Source organism: Anser anser, assembly GCF_964211835.1.
Source record: "Anser anser genome assembly, chromosome: Z".
In the NCBI taxonomy this organism is placed as follows: domain Eukaryota; kingdom Metazoa; phylum Chordata; class Aves; order Anseriformes; family Anatidae; genus Anser; species Anser anser.
This window is the reverse complement of record NC_139723.1, coordinates 2441508-2460591: the sequence shown is the minus strand read 5'-3', so window position 1 is coordinate 2460591 and position 19084 is coordinate 2441508. Positions and strand designations below refer to the sequence as shown.

The 19084-nt window shown below is 37.5% G+C and overlaps 1 protein-coding gene across 15 annotated transcripts in view; it reads right to left on the bottom strand.

Annotated features, from left to right (window-relative positions):
- The window catches only part of ARB2A (ARB2 cotranscriptional regulator A), a 259673-nt gene that overhangs the window by 216384 nt on the left and 24205 nt on the right, over window positions 1-19084 (bottom strand). For all 15 annotated transcript variants that reach the window (XR_014576622.1, XR_014576623.1, XM_083817159.1 and 12 more), the window contains 2 exons: window positions 18038-18139; window positions 15260-15360 (listed from right to left, as the gene is read on the bottom strand). Coding sequence is in view for 13 of the 15 variants with exons in the window: in XM_083817159.1 (XP_083673285.1) it covers window positions 15260-15360; window positions 18038-18139 (203 nt within the window). In the remaining 2 variants the exon portion in view is untranslated. The remainder of the gene's footprint in view (window positions 1-15259; window positions 15361-18037; window positions 18140-19084) is intronic.

Genomic DNA, 19084 nt, shown 5'->3' with positions numbered 1-19084 from the left:
TGAACATCCCCAACTCTCTCAGTACTTCTTCATAGGAGAGGTGCTCCAGACCTCTGATCATCTTCGTGGCCCTCCTCTGGATCTATTCTAACAGCCCCACATCCTTCTTGTGCTGGGTGCCCCAGACCTGGACGCAGCACTCCAGGCGAGGCCTTACAAGGGCAGAGCAGAGGGGGACAATCACCTCCCTCAATGTGCTGGCCACAAAACTTACCAGGTAGGAAGCTGAGGTGTTACAGTTAACAATGGGTAGCCCAACACCACCACGTTGCTTTCACTCTCCCTCCTCAAAATGACAGCGGAAGAAAATATGAAAAAAATGCCCATGGTTTGAGAAAAGGACAGGGAGATTGCTCACCGACTACCACCACAGACAAAACTGACTCAGCATAAGGGGGTCTAATAGAACAAGAAGACTGATAGGAGATTTAGATTAGATATAATATAGGGATATATATTATGTATATGGAGATTTAGATTATATATAAGGAAAAAAAAATCTTTACTGTGATGGTGGTGGGGCACAGGAACAGGTTGCCCACAGAAGCTGTAGCTGCCCCATCCTGCTCCAGGCCACAGCCACCTGCTCCACCGGGGGCTCCTCCACGGGCTGCAGCGTGGAGATCTGCTCCGTGTGGGACCCATGGGTGCAGGGGGACAGCCTGCTGCACCAGGGGCCTCTCCACAGGCCGCAGGGGAACTGCTGCTGCCTGCCTGGAGCACCTCCTGCCTCCTGCTGCACTGATCTGGGGGGCTGCAGGGCTGCATCTCGCTCATTTCTCACCCCTCTCTCCCAGCTGCTGTAGCATAGCAGGATTTTTTTTCCCTTCCTTAACTCTGCTCTCCCAGAGCCCAACCAGCGTCACTCACGGCCCAGCTCTGGCCATCAGTGGGTCCCTTTTGGAGCAGCTGGAGCTGGCTCTGGTCTGACAAGGGGCAGCTGCTGGGCTCTGCTCACAGAGGCCGCCCCTCATTACCAAAACCTTGCCACATATACCTAATACAGAAACAAAGACAATTCCTATTGAACAATGACACCAGAAATATTGTATGAAAAGCAAATCTTTCCTAACATCCACTTCTCGTAATTTTTTTGTAATATTACAGAGAAAGAAGTAGACAATTTTCTTACATAGACATAAAGAAAATGGACATCATTTATAGTAAACAGCACGCTTGTGTTTACTTTCTTATACCACAGTCACCAGCCTGAACAGTTCTGCGTTCAGCGAAAGAGTATTAGAAAATAAACGCGTGAAAGTCATTTTAAACTTATTGTATATGAGATAGAATAGAGTGAACACAAGCAAAAGTCAAGAGAGTGAAATGAAAAGGTGAGAGGGAAGGAAGCTTAGGATTCAGAGAGATTTTTGCCTAAAAGCAACTTATTTAATGGCAAGTGAATTTGGTACAATTATCTCTGTCCTGAGAACAGAGCAGAGAATCTGCACTGACAATGTACTCCACCAAACACAAAAACATATTAATTACTTTACACAACCTGAAGACCTGTGATCACATACTGTCTGAGCATCTTCATCGCCACTGCTACTGCCAGTCAATAACCTGGACAAACACCCATCTTTCTGTTCCCAGGAAAAAATGGGACACACAGACTGATGATGGGTGCTCCTGCTGTTCTGCTCACAGCCTAATCCAGACAGAGGATGCACGAGCAGCTCACCAGCACGCAGCCTGTGCTTAGTGTTGGAGACCTGCAAGTCACTGCAGGGTCTGGCAGGAAGCAAGGTGACAAGTGACAGGTCACTGCACTGCCATCTGCAACTTGCCTATAACCTTGTGCTCCACACTTTTCTTTTTCTGCCTCTCTCTTCTACAAACTAGAAGAGTTGTAAGTTGTAAGCCTGGGACTATCATTTTGCCGGTGCTCACAAAGTGACCCGAGTCTGGTTGAGCTCCTGGGCACTACCTACTACATAAACCACAGCCAATCCTACTGCACTTGTTATGCAAGCTGGGAAGTTGCTCTTGCAGAGTGCAGCTGTACTCAGGGGGATCGGAGCCTGCAGAGGGCAAACAGCTACTGCAGAGGCAGTGGGAGCTGCTGGCAGCTGCAGCAGCAATTCACGAGCAGCAGCAAGGCACCCGCAGACAACAACCTACAGCTTGCCATGAGAATCCCATTTTTGTCCCCTAATTGATGGCAGAGACCAAGCCTTTTTTTGGGTTAATGAAATGGAAGCTTTGTTGCTGTTGTTCCTGTTCCTTTTTTTTTTTTTTTTTTTTTTTTTTTAAATAGCAAAATGCTTCCACTGATACTGGAAACAATTACTGCTGCTCTTTTTGATAGTCAGCCAAATACTGTGTTTATGGCCAGGCTGATGGGAAATGAATATTGTGGCTTCTCCTCCTATTCGTGATGTTGGCTGATGTGCCTTATTTTGCCAACAAAATATTCCTAAAATTATGAGTTGTAATGAAGGATAAAGAATGCATGCATTCCTGATTGTGAGAAATCTGCCCCAGATTACATTAGCACAATATTAGTTAGAACCCATTCTGTTACTGGATATAGCCTGTTCAAAAACTTCTTCATGAAAAGCTACTAAAAATGTGCATCAACCTTCACTTCCCACTTGTATTTACCTTATAATTTACCTCATTTCTGTTCACATTACTCGTATTATCTCTGGGGTTACAGGCTATTCGTATGTCAAAAATTAATAGTAGGTCATTTAATACTGCAGCAAAGTGAATTCTGATTTCTGATCTATTTGACAATATCCTTGGTTTCTGGTAATAGAGGATACAAGATTACAGCAAGCAATTCACCAAAGATCTGATCTTTCTAAACGACAGTAGAAGAATAGATATTTTTAAATTTTTGGATAGACCTGGAACTGAGAACTATTTTTTGTTACAGAGTGATCAACAAACATTACCTTTCAGATTTACCTTGGAATTATCCAATCATACCATATCTATATAAAGAAAAGCTTGTTCCAGAAGGAAATATGAATCATGTATTTTATTACTTTCCAGTTCAAGCTTACTGATGTAGAACTGATCAAGCTTGTGAATCCTTACACTTGCAACTCAATACCTTGATCATTTCCACAAGCCGATTTCAATGCATCTGCTCTGAAACTTATCTGAATTTTATCTACCTAAACCCATAAAAAATTGGAAATATTTTTGCATATTATGCATCACCATGAATTATGCTGACATCAGCAAGTACTGATTAGACTTCTCACTCCATCATCAATCCTTACATGGTGCCTAGCAGCTTCCAATGGTCTCTGACATCACAAAAATAATTAAGTGAGAAGAGGTTTTTATCCTGAAACAGAATAAACTAGAGCTCTGCTCCTGGCTGAGCTATGGGTACAACCTCATGCTACCAAACAAGCTGTTTTCTTCGCTATTAGAATCCTAACATCAGCACTTGACAGAACCACGGTGTCTATAATGGCAACCGCTTTTTTTTTTCTTTGAGTTATGTCATATTCTGATGGTGACAGTCTGACATGCACTACCCTTACGGAACAACATGTTCAACAGTTGTGTTAAGTTTTGTGGTGCTCCTTTCAAAGTTGCCATTGGTTTTGACACTGCACTCAACAAAATCTCAGTGAATCATTACATCTGACTGCCTTACAAAATATGGACATGAGTACATTTTCTCCCTTCAAGTCTGCTTCACAGCTGTGTAAGCCTAGCAGTTTTTCTCACACCTTACAGAAGCAAACTTCATCCTTCCACAGAATCCTAGAGTGGCTGAGGTTAGCAGGGCCCTCTAGAGGTCTTCTGGTCCAATGCCCCCACCAGTCAAGCAGGGCCACCTTCAGCCAGATACCCAGTCGCACGTCCAGGAGGCTTTTGAAGATCTCCAGGAAGACTCCACCAACTCTCTGGGAAGCCTGTGCCAGTGTCCATCACCCGCCCAGCACAGAAGTGCTGCCTGGTGTTCAGGGGGGAACCTCCCGTGTTCCAGTCTGTGCCCGCTGCCCATGTCCTGTTGCACTGAAAAGAGCCTGACTTCATCCTCTTTGTATCCTCCCTTTAGGTATTTATAGATATTGATGAGATCCTCCCAAGCTTTCATGTCTGTAAGGCTGAACTGTTCCAGTTTGGAGCTTTCCATCAGGAACTCCAGCACCAGAATATGAAGAGTTTAGGGTGTTCCTGCTTAAAATCAGTCCGCATTCTTTTTAATTGGTCAACCTGAATTAAGTTTCAAATTACTCTTGTTTTGTCCTGGGGAGTTTTGTCCTGGGTCAGCTCCTAGGGAGCTGACCACAGAATCCCCACATGTGGAACCAAAACTATTCTGTCATTCTAAGACAACAATCAGTACCAGCAGTACATTTGCCCAAAGTATCAGTACCACCTTCACAACTGAATGGTTTCCCCACAAGTTATAGACACTGAGCTCTCTGTTTGCTGGTGTAACTCCTTTTGGAACATTATCTGTAAGAATGTAAACTACTGGTTTTCAGAAAAAAAAAAAAAAAAGACATAAAAGTCTTAAACCTAATTGTTCTCAATTCTAGAATGCATAATTTTGAACTGATTGGAGACAGAGTATACCTCCACTCCAAAGATGAACCTAGTAGGTTTCCTCATCCCTCAGAAAGATCTCTCTCTTAAGACTCATAAAGATGTTAACAGTAAAAAGACATTGTCCCATTCCATATTAATGGGTTAAACCACAAGATAAATTCTTTGCAGGCTTTTGCCCCCATGGATATCTGGAATGGAAACATGGAAAAGGACTCCTGTGTTCTGTTATGTTGTTGCCACTTACTTAAATTATATTCTGGCCATACACTTTTTACGAATGCTTTGATGGCTGTTGCTTTCACAGGAATATCAGCATATGTATACATGCATACACATGTATATGGTATGTACAGACATTAAAGGAGTTCAGAGTGCATCTCTCAAGCATTGGGTATGAGGGGTATACTGTTTTCCAGTGAAGAAGTTTGACTCCTGTGAAAACCATGCCCTTTCAGGAAAAAAAAAAAACAACAAAAAAAACCACCAAATGCCTCCCTCTGTGAATCCATGAAAGATCTATGAAGTTTTAAGCTGAAAAAAACAACCCCAAAACATCCCAACACAAAAAACTTGTGCAGCTATCAGCATTCTGTCCTGACATCTTTGACACTTCATTCTGCTTCAACAAAAAACAATTCCTACCCTAGCGTTTCATCATTTCTATTTATGCTGACAGCTATTTTAGCACTATTCCCCACCTCCATTGCTGCCTGCACTTTCATATACATTTTTAACTAGCACACAGAACAACATTTGTTTTAAAACTTGGAGTTATAAACCTCTCTCACTCAGCAGTAACAGGAATGTTCGCTTAAGAGATTTGATGTGCATTTCCACAATATCAAGTAAGGCAGGATAAAAAGTTGTTTTGCAGCAAAAAATGGTAAAAAATGAAAACATTTTTTAGAAAAGTTGGCATAAACTGTAAAGAAAAAAAAAACAATCTTGATACATTTACCATCACAGAGGAAGCTGAGTAACTACCAAAGCCCTAATAAAAATATTTAGCAGTATTCTATATAAGAAGTATATTAGCAGTATTCAGCAGTTAGAATACCTAGCACTTTCCAAGTACTTTATTTTAAAAATTTCTTGATTACCTGTCTTATTTTTTCTTTTGCTTGAACTTTCTGCCTTCATACTATCTTCATAATCTTCGATTAATTTCCTTCTTTCAGTTATATCATTACCTTCAGACGGCACAACCAATTAATATAACACTTCCTTCATGCCTACTGTAACGATGTTGTACGAAAATAAAATTTTTATCCTCCATTTTCCATTTTAAGTTTGTTTTTACAAAAATATTTTCCTAATCAACTTCATAGAATCAAAGGTACATACCATATCCAAAATGGTGTCTCAAAGAACTGCAGTTTACAGTAGACAGCCCCCCATTCATTGCATTTAATATTTTCCCCTCTTACTTCAGCACTAAGGTCTGCAGCACCAAAATTCTTACCAGCATGTGATGACACTACATGCATAAAGAAGGAACATGAATCATGTCTAAACATAAGTTCAGGTTATATACCTTAACAAAAACACTTACAAATGTATGTTATACATTTAGACTTGTATGAAGAATCTCACATGCATTAAGAATGGGATGGATACATGACAGGCTTTATTTTAAAAAAAAAAAACAACTACCAACCACTTAGAGGCATATATACTGGGAACAGAAGCTGAATTCCTGAATCTAGAAATTAAAAACAATGTGTAAAAATTTATTTCAGAATTTTAACCACCCTGAGTTCTAAACTATTACTCTTTTTATAAAGATTGCTTGGTTTTTACATATTTTCTCCATCCTGTCTTACAGGATGTCAGACCTACAGTGAAAGAATGTAAATTTACCAAAATATCTATATAATTTACACTGCTGGAAAGGAGGCAAAAACAAATGCATCTCTCCACAATAAATTCAATCAGAAGAGAAAAATTTATCTTTTTTTCTCCTCAAAGATCTTTCATATTTATTACTAACATACCACTCAACCACCAGATCAGGAAAAAAAGGAAGTAAGGGAGAAACATCTTTAAAAAGATGTACTAAAAATTGAGCTTCTGTCCAAGTTCAGCAGTAGATCTCTTCCTCCTGATATCTTTTCTCCAACAGAGAACTGCTACTCCAATATGTCACAGCAGCACTTCTAGTTATTGTGCTAAGCTAAACATAGAATGGAAGCATCACATTAAAATATAGAATAGAGTCATAGAGTCACCTAGGTTGGAAAACACCTCCAAGATCATCAAGTCCAATCATCAAAAATATGGAAGCAAAGGAAATTTGTTGCAGTAAAATTAAAAAAAAAAAAAAAAGGAACGAAAGAAATTTCACATACTACATTTATTTGAATAAACTCATTGCATGTCTGAAAAGACAATGCTCAGAACAGAAAAGCAAAAGAAAACAAAACAAGCAAACCTCACAATGGGGTTTGTAAGAGGCAAACTGAAGGATCTGGCAGATACAGGGGAAGGTTTAAAAGGTGCAACCCCTCAAAAAGCTCAAGAGGCAAATCTGTTACCCCTGAATGCAACAAATATTGACACTATTTGTGCAGGAACATGAGACTTTCTCAAGTTGTTACAGACAGGACTGTGAATGAGTTAAGATGTAACTAGATATTAAATCTCTCAACATCCTAAGTAACCAACCTATTGTACTGATCTTTCCTAATAGTACTAACTGCATCTAACAGCTTCAGGCACTTTAACTGAGTATTTCTGCTGCAGAGATCAACAGAAGATAATAGATACCAAAATTCAGTTGTGATTGAGTTAATGAATTGAGCAGCTGGAGCATCTTAAAGTAATTTTAGGTTGTTTGCATATACAGAAATACAACGCTCTATTGATTTATAATTGAATTTTTTTCCTTTCAAATTATTCCTATTAAGGACTGACACAGCTGATACAGCTTTATTAAAAAATACCACTATTCTGCTGAATTTTAATCAAAATATTGTCAGAAAACTTAAAGATATAGGTCTATTGTTGAAGACAGAGGAAGTGTTAAATTCTTTCTTGGAGAGGATGAAAATCTGTGAAAGAAAACTAACTCTTACAGAGTTCTTTAACTAAAAAACATATTTTAAAAGAGTTTCTTGATGAAGGCAGTAATCTCCATATCTCTGGTTTTCAAGAATCTCCTTGTGAAACAGTATGAAAATACTTTGTCTTCAGTAGAAACTTTTAGTACTACTGGTGGGAAACAAGAACTGAACATGCACAAGACAAAAATGAATCAACCGATTTCATCCAAGTATACTGATCTGTACTCTGCCTCGGACCACTTAAACATGTTTTTCTAGTCTCCCCCAAGTTGCCAAAAAATGATTTTTTCAACATTCCTTTGACAAAAAAATAAGCCAATACTGCTTTCTTGCTATGAACTCTCTGCTGACTCTGGAGTTCACTGCTCTGTTCCTGTTTTGAAGCAGGAGTGATTAATGAGACAAATGATGATTCAATTTAATTTTGCTGTGCAAAAGATGTTTTCAAGAAAACAGAAAGAACAGAATGGATGGATTTAGAAAAAAAGAAAAAAGGTGGATTATTTGTATTTTCAATTTCAGCTACAGGAAAATGGTTGGTACAAAAGTTTGTTAAGGACTGGCAGTCTAAACTTTTGCATATAAGACCAGGATGGCAAGAATGGTTCTAATTGAACTAAAGCTGCTGAAGGTTTTATTTTTAAAAAGCTCATGATTAACTCATTGAAACACTCCCCCTACTCCAATTTTTGTCTTCTTTTTAACAATTAGTACCATTCTTTGAATTGCAGCAACTTGCAAGTGCTTTATAAACAACCATCTGCCTTATTGTATCTTCTCTGCTTTTCACTGTTTATCAATTTAAAAATGTAAAACACATTTATCAACACATTTATCAACAATGTAACAAATTCCCATCTGGGTTTATGAGATGCTCATCATTTCTTTCAAAAATCATGCTAACAATAATTATGAAACTATCTCTGAACCTTTCGAGTACTGTCATGTTACTGTGATGAACCAACCTACTGCCAATTGCTGCCTACAAACTAGAAGAGTTCACTGAAGCACATCTGACATAATCATTCCAGTAAAAAGTCTTCACAAACAGCAGATATTGAAAGCAGATTTAGCATATGCAAATGAATATATTGCATGCAACAAAGATTCAAAGATTCATATTTAAATTTAAATTTCCTTAGGTACCATCAAGCAGTCTTCAATGCTTGCTAAACTGTCTGTCCATCTACTTCACTCACCAAAAAGCAATGCTGAAGATAAACAGATTGTAAAAAACTGAAATCTTTCTAAAATTATAAAGACACTACATACAAAAGATTTTTTTGTGTGTGTACTGCCTGTACTAGCATTTTCTTTCTGTTTTCAAAGGCACTGGTTTGGAAATGAGTGAGAGGACTGGAACTTTACTGAAATGTATAATTACTTATGGCTCAGGAACTACCATTAGGGAGAAATTCAATATCCTGTCCCATTTTTAGGTGCTTTTAGTGTTATTCAGCTTGCTTAAATTGTTCTGTATCACGTTTCTGTTTCACACTTGTCTGTCACAAATTTAAAGTTAGCAAGGTAGTAATGAAGAAGCCTGAAACCAATAAGGCATGGATTCCTAAAGAACTGCATTTATAATTGACCCCGATGTCCAAAATGTAAAAGGTGTCATCTAAACTCTTTCTCTACCTGGTTCATTCAAAAGGTATCGATTCTATGTGGATTCCTCTGTGCCTACTAAGAAATGACATCACACCATACCTTACTTTAAAGAATTTGCCCAGTCTCTCTCTTCTGCTCTGGTATTTTTGCCCAAATTGAACAATTCTAAATATTTTTGTGACATTTACTCCACCGTAAAATTTTGCTAAAGTAAAAACCTTCTGCAATATTCATTAGCAGACAGGACATGACATGCACAGAAACAACACTGTCAAATTGCTTGCAAAGGAAACCATCCAAAATGTGATTTTACCGTTTTCATAAGTAAGGATAAGGAAAAATAATTAATTTCAATTAAATGCTTTCACTCTGCTTTTGAAACAGGATCTGAAGTTAGCAAGAGTCTGTGTTAGCTCCTCAGTGAGGGTTTTTCCTTTCCCCGTAAAAGTTTACCTTTACTTGATTGTAATGCATACAACGGAAAAAACTGAGTTCACACACGCTCAACAGACACCTGTTAAGTATTTAGCATCAAATCTTTTTGAAGACAGCAACCTCTTCAACAGCTCTAATCAAGCAAGCACCCCAAGAAAGCAAATGCACATGAAACAGCTTACATATTACATCACTATTAATTTATTTTATCCTCTCAGAAAGACAAATTCCTCCTAGCACTGACTAAACTAACAGGAAATACGTAATACTAAGTTAAAGTACACAAACATAATTTTGCTTAATCCATGGTATGCAGCACATAACATTAAAGTCTCACTAGTCAGAGAAAATCTGGGATGTTTAGTGATAAACTATCTGTGTAAAGAAACTGAAACTAGAGTGTAAGGATTTCTACTAATCATCTGCAAATTTTATTTGGAACTTGATCCTGCAGCCCTTATTCACAAGATCAGACCTATTGAGTTTATTCACATGAGCTTCGGCTGCAAGATTGGACCTTAAGTACTATCAGGTGCACGTGCAGCCTATCATCAGATTTTGGGTTATTCATGTAAGAAGCTACCCTTTCAAATGCAGACTACTTAATGCTTCCTTCTTCATTAACTTACATGTCCTCTTCTGCTGCTCTATGCTTTCATTTGTGCTATGTAAATAGCTTCTTTCTCTCAGTCATCCAAACAAATAATGCTCTTTGCAACCAAGGAGGAAATTAGTAGCAGGTGAAAGCTTGGTTTTTAAATTATGTTGAGACCAAGCTGTTCTTTAACTTAACAGAGATCTGTATTAAAAAAAATAAATAAATCACATTTTACTTCTTAGCGATCATAATTATGGGTTGTCACCGTCAAAATTTTACTTACTTATTTTTTCCCCACACAAATATTAACCTTGATGGTTAACCTACTTTATGATTAGCTGGACCTAGAATTATGCATGTACTTTAAAGCAGCCTATCTGGTGGGACAGCATTTCCACGACAAATGTAAAATTAACTGTAAGTTATCATACATGAAACACATAAGGAATTTCTGACTTAGGTGTTCTATTCATTTGCTTTCCATACCAGCTCTATGTAAACATAAGGTATTTTCCTGTGCTGTGGTGTGATAAATGTAAAAAAATAACCGCAATTCATCTGCTATCTGCTTATATGCCTCGGCAGGTCAGCCAGCCAGCAATTATGGCATATACTAGTCCTTGAATAGGACCACAGCAGAGGCATCATAGCGTAGTCTATATCATAATCTACATAATTACAAATTCTTTTTGATTTACTGAAAGACATGGGTACAAGATGTCAGTACAGACAAAAGTCTCTTCATTGGTGATGATACTCACAAAAACATCTGCATATGTTACATAGTCTTTAAGCCATCTCCAAACCACAATCACCTAGCAGACACACAGACAAATAAACAGTCTCTTGGTGCTTGGGATACTCTGGCAACTGCAAGGCCGAAAGGAGAACGTCCACATAATATTTCTGAAGTGAAATCTCGTTATCAACACAATCTGTATGATTGGCAGAATGCTAAGTGATGCCCCAGCAATAGACTTTAGTAGTATTTCTTTTATAATTCCAGCTAATTTTGATGTCTTGCTCAAGCAGGGTCTGACAATTGGTGACTTCAGTAGCCCTAATATCAATTGCAAGTACAGTACAAACAATAAATAGATCTAGTTAACATGCAAGGAGACTTGCTTCATGCAGGTCTAATCTGGAGTCTCATCCAGAATCCAAATCTCCAGGACTGAGCAAATTAAAAAATATATATATTTCAACCTTGAACTGGAGCAGTATGTCTGAACAACTGAACTGTTGTCACAAAACTGTTCTCAATCCTACTTCAAACTTGCCACATGGATTAATCGGCAGTTAGAAGCAGCTGCAGCACCATGTTCTGTGCACTTCTGTTGCCATTTTAATTTTTAAAAAGCAAATGGAGAGGCCTCTCCACAAAATTCAATGCTGCAATAGCAGTGACTGAACCAGAATCAGAAAATTATGAACAGCTCACTAAATTGTCTTTTAGAAGCACGTATCAAGAGGCTGCAGAACAAATTGTGTGCCTGAAATAACAGATCAATGAATGAAGAATAAAGAGACGTAAGAAGTGGAGATGTTGACGAACCATTGTAATTTGTGAAGAATCAATTTCCATACAGCCAGAGTAATGGCAGTACATCACAGACAGCGTATTCATGACTTTTAACAGCAAGAAATCATAGATTACCAAATGGAAATTTATTAATGCTCCAAGAAAGAGAGAATGATGCTGCAACATGAGGCCAGGAACTATATCCACTCCTTAAATGAGTAGAACGCAATAAAAGCAGCCCACAATGTGTATGTACAATAAAAAAACTGCCTTGAGCAGAGTACGTAAATCCCCTTAAAAATCAGAAAGTCAGCATACAATGACTGAACTAAGTATAGAAACAGTGGCCACATTGTTTATTAATATAAATAACATGAAAAATAAATACGAAATTTATGCCCAATGAATTTATGAAATATGAGTGTATTTTCAACACATGAAAAATGAATATATAAAATGCTTTGTCTGAAGTCTACCTACTTTATCATCTCACTGTATGTTCAGCTACATAAATGTTGAGCCAGAAATACATACGAGAGAACTCCTAAAGCCAGAGGATGATGTTTCAAAGCAAAGCCCTAAGGTCACATTTTACTGTATCACCTTATGAATTATATGAACTGCTGCTTCTTAAGGTACCAGTTTGCTAAACACATCTTGCCTAGACCACAAAACTGCTAATCAGAGGGTAAATTTCTTGTTCAGTACTATTCAACATCTACATACCCACCAACCTATGGCACAGGAGAAAGTTTTAGCTGTGAGAATGAATGACAGACTGCTGCCCAGCCATGGGTCCTGTCCGTCAGCATCCCGTGTTCTCAGATAACTACAGAAACACTCAGTGTGCCAAAAGCAGAAGTGTTTGTACATTTGCAGCTTGTTGGAAGAACTGTGTAGTATCAAGCACACAGCAGAGACAACAGACCGAAATACAGTTGAGCTTTTATTCCCCTAAAACCACAAACCAAATAAACAACTTGGAACAATTCACCCTCTGTCAGAATACTGACCTCAAATCTTTCTTATCTTTTACCTACCAATATAAACAATGTGTATTTTCACAGACCATTCAGACCTGAACACACAGAATGACTGTAACTAATGTAAATGAAAATGAACGAGACAGATCACAGGTGTTATGGCACCCACTCTGTGAACGTACCCCACCTCCTGGCTGACCAAAAATCACTAAAAGCCATTTACGTTATCGTGGGTTGAAACTGTGGCACTCACTATTCAGAAGCAGGAATCTGATGATGTTTCCAAATGCCTAAGAAAAGGTGTGGCAGCACATTAGACCACATATTAATATATCTTTATAGATGCATCTTGTTCGATTCATTTATTTGCAAAATAGCAATACTTGAACAATACGGGCACACACAGATGTCTGCACGTGGAATAGGAGCCAATCTGTCTCCTGTTGGAAGAAGTGTATATCAAGTAACTCAGACAACACAACAGATTTGGCAGTAGCACATTCCCTAGTTTAGGAAACCATAACGTTGAGGTGAAAGGATGTGAGAAGCCACAGACGTAGCCCTCATCATCTCCTCCCATGTCACAGGTCTCCAAGGAATGAGGCAGAGGAGAAGAAAGTAAAAAGTAAGGTTCTGCTATACCCATAAACAAGGCTCTGGCAGGACATGGCAATGATTAACAGCTGGACAGCTCCAGCATATGCAGCACAGAGCCCAGGAAATGGAAGGGTGGAGTTAGCCAGAGAGCACCAGATCGCCACTTGGAAGAGGCCCGGCAGGGTCAGCAATGGCTTTTCATCCCAAACGGAAAGGCTGCCTCCATCACAGGAGCCGCAGCAAGCAAGTGGGAGACAGACACCAATCCAAGTTACCTATCTGTTCACAAACACAGCAGTCTGGACTGCAGTAGCTTTTCACACTACCTGAACAATAAAATAAAATCTGCACCACCGAAAACTCACTATGATTTACCTAAGAACGTGGCTTATTTGATAAATTATTCTCAAAAATTATTCCTTTGTAACAGAACAGAGAAGAGTACGTGCATTTAAATGGGGGTTTATATGTGTAAAAACAGGCACTTCAAAGCTTTGTGGCATTACCCTGTACACGTGCGAATCACCCGTCTTTTCTTCCTCTTCGGATGTACTCTCCACTGAACTTACTTCCACTTCACTCAGCCTGGCAGTGTCCAAACTGACATTGACAGGAATTTTTGGACCATACTTCACCCCGCTACAATGGTTAAGGAGAGAATGGCATGCTATTTATTCATTTTACTTAATCAGAGACTTCTGCCATACACTACCTTTTTCAGCCAGCATGCTCAGTGCCTCCATAAGTTCTGGGAGACTGTCCTGGTACAACTAGAAGAGGCCATTTAATTATTTCTTCAGTTTTAATGAATACTCTCTTGGCATCATGAGAAACTACATAAATTTAAGTATATCCTTACTCATCCATCCAAGAAACTTAATCAAGGTGTTCTATACTATTTACTTTGCAACAGTGCAGAATTGGCTGTCATTTCAGGTATTTACATTCTTTTTTTTACTCCTTAGTATACAAGAAAGTTTAAAAACCAAAACATCTAACACATGTCCAAATGTAACAGAAAGAGTAAGCAGGGAATAAATGAGTTTAATCCTTACTAAAATAATAACACTGATGAAAGCAGACAAGCCATGAGGCAAAGGCAGTTCTTGAATGACAAGCCATAATGTTTTGAAACAGAAACCACAGGGCAACGTTATCTAGTATTTTAGAAAAAAAAAAACTATTTTGTGCACAGAACCGTGGATCCCCTTTCATGGGCCTCCAAAAGCCACAGTGATGTGAGCAGCATTGCCGCCTTAGGAGGTCAGCATGCTGAGACTGTTTTTCCTGTTGGGCACAGAGGTTATGGCAGTGCAACGCAGTCCTAAGCACACACTATTTTGCATTGACTGAGATCAGATGCCTTCAATCTCAAATCAGTGCTCCAACTCCTAAAATATTACAAAAATAATGACAATGAAATTATAGTCATTTTCAGACAGAAAAGGAACTGTATATATATACTTGGTCGCTTCTGCACCTACTATATCCACAGCACCTCTACAGAAAGCCCAGTAAAATACCAGTAGCATCCAAAGATTTAGTTAATCAACAAATATCCAGCTAATTAATCAAGCTTGATATCTCTTCTTAATAGAGAGGCTTCAGGTATCTCCTAGAAATGTGAGAAGACCAGCCAACATACTCATCTTTAGCTAGTAAGTAAAATGCCCCTGCTTTGCACCCATTTCTTTGAGGGTGAGCTTCCTCACATCCAGGAGAAGAAAGTTAAAGAAATAACTGCACTATATAATAACTTTTTGTTATATTTGATTAATCACATTTATGTTCTATTTTAAACTGCAGCCTCACTAAATATTTCTTAAAATATTTATAAATAAATGTATCATTCCATAAATAAATATAATAAAAAAACAGCACAACAATACAAATATGCATGCATGCATCCGCGCAATTTACATACCTCTCCAAGAGCTTCATAGCGCTTTTGGTTCCATCTATGCAAATCTTCACGATAATTAAAAACAAATGGCTCCCCAGTTTTTGCATGTCTTAATTGTCCTTCTGTAAAAGAAACAAAATCACTACATTTTAGAGTATTTCCTCATGAAAAATAAGATACACTGTATTACTGAAAATTGTGAAAAAAGTCTAACATATAAAAATTGGGCTATTATGAACTCCTCCTTTTTCGGTTACACTACTTTTGAATGAAAACAACTGCAGCACAACAACAAAATGCAATCTCCTAGAATGGTATGTACTGCTAGACTGAGCTAAACACAAGTGATGACAGTAAAATTACATGCGGGTATCAAACACCAAACTGCTTTGCAAAAAACATTTGTCTCAACTGCTACGGATTAACAGTGAAATGTAAACATTTACAGATCAAATACTTCTCTGCTATGTCAATGAGGTGATCAGATTGTACCTACAAATCCCCTACTTCAAAACCAACTGCGTTTCCAAAGAAATCTGAGTACAAATTGGAATGGGGGCTGGAAGGAAAGGAAGCGTTTATTTTCAAGATTAGAATATTCTGTAAAACATTCCTGGTTAATTTTAAAAAACAAAACAAACAAACAAAAAAAGACATAGCCACCAAACATGTCTATGTTTCAGGTAAATATCTCAACTCCTAACATCCTAACACAGTGCAATCAAGTAAGAGCTCTTAGTCTGGACACACCAAAATTATAAGAGCAGAATAAAGCAAAATGCATAATCAAAGCAAAACCACTACTGACTGTGAGGTTCCAGTGTAACTTTCCTTGCTTATAGCAAAAGGTTAGTAGCAAATCCAACCACAGATGAAGACTTGGGCTGGGTTAAAATATCAAGAATAAAATGGCAACTAAACAGGAAGCAAACTGCAGAAAAAAAAGTTATCTGACCAGTAATATTTCAGCTTATTAGAAAAAACACTAGTTATTATCTCAGAGAATCATAAAATTGCAGTAAATCAGACAAATCATTTTCAGCTAGAAAGCTGAAAGGCCTTCATGATGAAAGTAAGATTTAAAAACAAAATGTTTCCTTTTGAATTGTAAAAAGTTGCTAAATCAGTTCACACTTTTTCAGAACCTCTAAATTTTGATTCTTGATATTTTAAATGAGACATTTAACAGCTGATATCTCTACTCCTTCTGTGTATAAATCCGCTTATTTGGTATTTTTTTTCCAGACCAATCTTACCTGATGTCCAATGCATTTTCCATGCTCCCTGACTTCACACCCTTTTCTCAAGTACAAATATCCTTTTTATATTTTCATTAAGTCTTCACTCAGCTGCTCATTTTCATCTGCTTACTTTTCAAGTACACTGTTCAGCATACATTAAGGTCATTAAGGTGTAGTCTCCTTAATAAGTTGGATCAAATACCTGTTTTTTTTTTTTCTCTTTCTGGTGCTCTTATGTCTTCTCATAATTCTTTGAATCTTATAAAAATCCTCCTTATTTTTCGATCATAAAAAGAAGTGCGATTATGACTTAAGAGTATAGGAGCAAACATGTGAATTAAATGTACAAAGCAAAATAAAGACCTCTGGCAGCATACTGACCAGCAATGTATGTAATAGGTTTGCTACATTCTCTGGAAATCACTCAGCCTGTGAAGTTAGTGATGGAATATTCAGTAACATCATTCTAACACATCATTCCCCAAAATTTCTGCTCTTTTTACCAACCACATATGAACCATTAACTCTGAAGTCAGTAAGGAAGACAGTAGACACTGTGCAGATCTAAAAATAAGGAGCTGAAAAGTGACAGAGCTGAACCCCTCCCATCAAAGAAAGAGCATCACTTTCATGACACTTTTAGTCTCTAAGTACCTTCCTGTGAAAGCCATCAGGGTATTAAAAAGCTAAGTGTTGCATAAATGACTATCATTTAAAGGAAAGCTCTTTTTTTTTTCTTTCTTTAAAAGTGGAAGATGTAAGAAAGGCAGATTTAGAAACTAAAGTTCCTCTGTTCACAGAACAGGCACTGCAAAGAAGTAGAATTGTAAACGTCCCCATTTGTCCTACAGGTTTCAAACAATCTTGAAAGAGCCCTTTCCTGGAGTCTGGTATTACTTTAGCTCAGAGGCTTATTTCTCAGCTGGATTTTTGAATGTATGCACTGGAAATTATAAATACTGCTATTCATTAAACATACAGATTCAGCTAGCTGGCCTGACTTGTAGTCATTACACATTTAGCTGTAATGCAGAACCTTGACCTACACCTGAAGAGCCAGTCTATCACACTGCTCATCCTTTCATCAAAATAAATACTACAGAGGTGTCTTCCAACTGGTATTAATGAAAGAGCTGGCAAAAATTATTATCTAAATAAATTACTATGCCTTTTGTATCAATAAAAATCCATCAGTAAATAAAATGTTTCTTGAATGAGTGACCACTCTCTAATTTTACTTTTTAATGCCAATGCTACAGAAATTACTTTCAGAATTTTTCTATCAGCACTTCCACAACAGAAAACTGGAAGCCATGAAATGCACACAGTACAACCCCAAACCTAGTGTTGTATTAAACAAGGGATTTTTTTGACAGTTTTACGAAATCAAAAAATTATTACTTAGCTAGATTTACAAGGCTGTTACACTAGGGCTTAAATATTTATTCTTAAAAGAAAAGTATGAAATTCTAATATGGATTTAGAAGGTATAATTAAACTTCTGATAACCCTTCAACATAGTTCTATGTATATCATTTACAAAGCACATACAACTTACTTTCATTAAATATGTACTCAAATCCTTCCAGAGTATCAGGAAATTCAAGTGGTGGTTCATCTTTTTTCATCAGTTCATCCAGGTCTATTCTAGACAATAAATCTAAAAAGGGAAAAAAAATTACATAATGCATGCTATGTCTTCTTTATTTCACCATAATCACTGACAAAATGTGTTTGTTCAGATTTTTAGATCTTAAAGGCAGAAGGACAACCTACATAATACTAAACATAGGACTTCATTACTGCAAATCTTGCTCTAGATTCAATAGCTGTGCCTTATCTTCAGCATATTTATTTATTTGCCTATTTATCTCTAACCTTGATCAAAAAATGTCCAGAAACAGACGCTGTCAAAGACATAGTGATTTGTTTCAATGATTCATTACCACTAATGTCAGAAATTTGTCTCTGGTTTCTCGCACGCATCATGTTTTTAACATGAATTTATCTAGCTTCAATATCAAGTCATTGATACACTCTTGTTTGCCTGCCTGAGGAGCTCATATTATCAAATGCATGTTGTCTCACAGCCATTTACCAGCTGTGATCACAACACTCCTTAACCCTCCCTTTGATGCCCAAACAGACTTGAGCTATCTGAACTCTTCCCTTAACCACCATCCTTTAATAATTCTCAAGGCAGAGAAAACTACTATCCATTTCATAGCAAGCCATGATATGCACATACGTTCAGACTACCTGTTTTCTAAGATGGTATATCCTGGTACAGCCGGTATTCATTAATGAAAGCACACTAAAATAAGTGCAGTCTGCATATTTCAATCCTAAATTTAAGGAATTACATTTAACCAGAGGCAAGCACATAGGAACTTATTTTGCTTACTTCTAATTACTAAACAATTACTGAATACAAAAATAATACTGTACAATCATCTCTCTTCTCATTGCTCATCACCCGCATAACCTAATGCTATCCTTTTAACATACTTTCTGGTTATCAAAATATGATGATTAACAACATATCACAAAATGATTGAGCAGGATACCACTGAGATATATTTCCTACTTCCTCACGAATGAATTT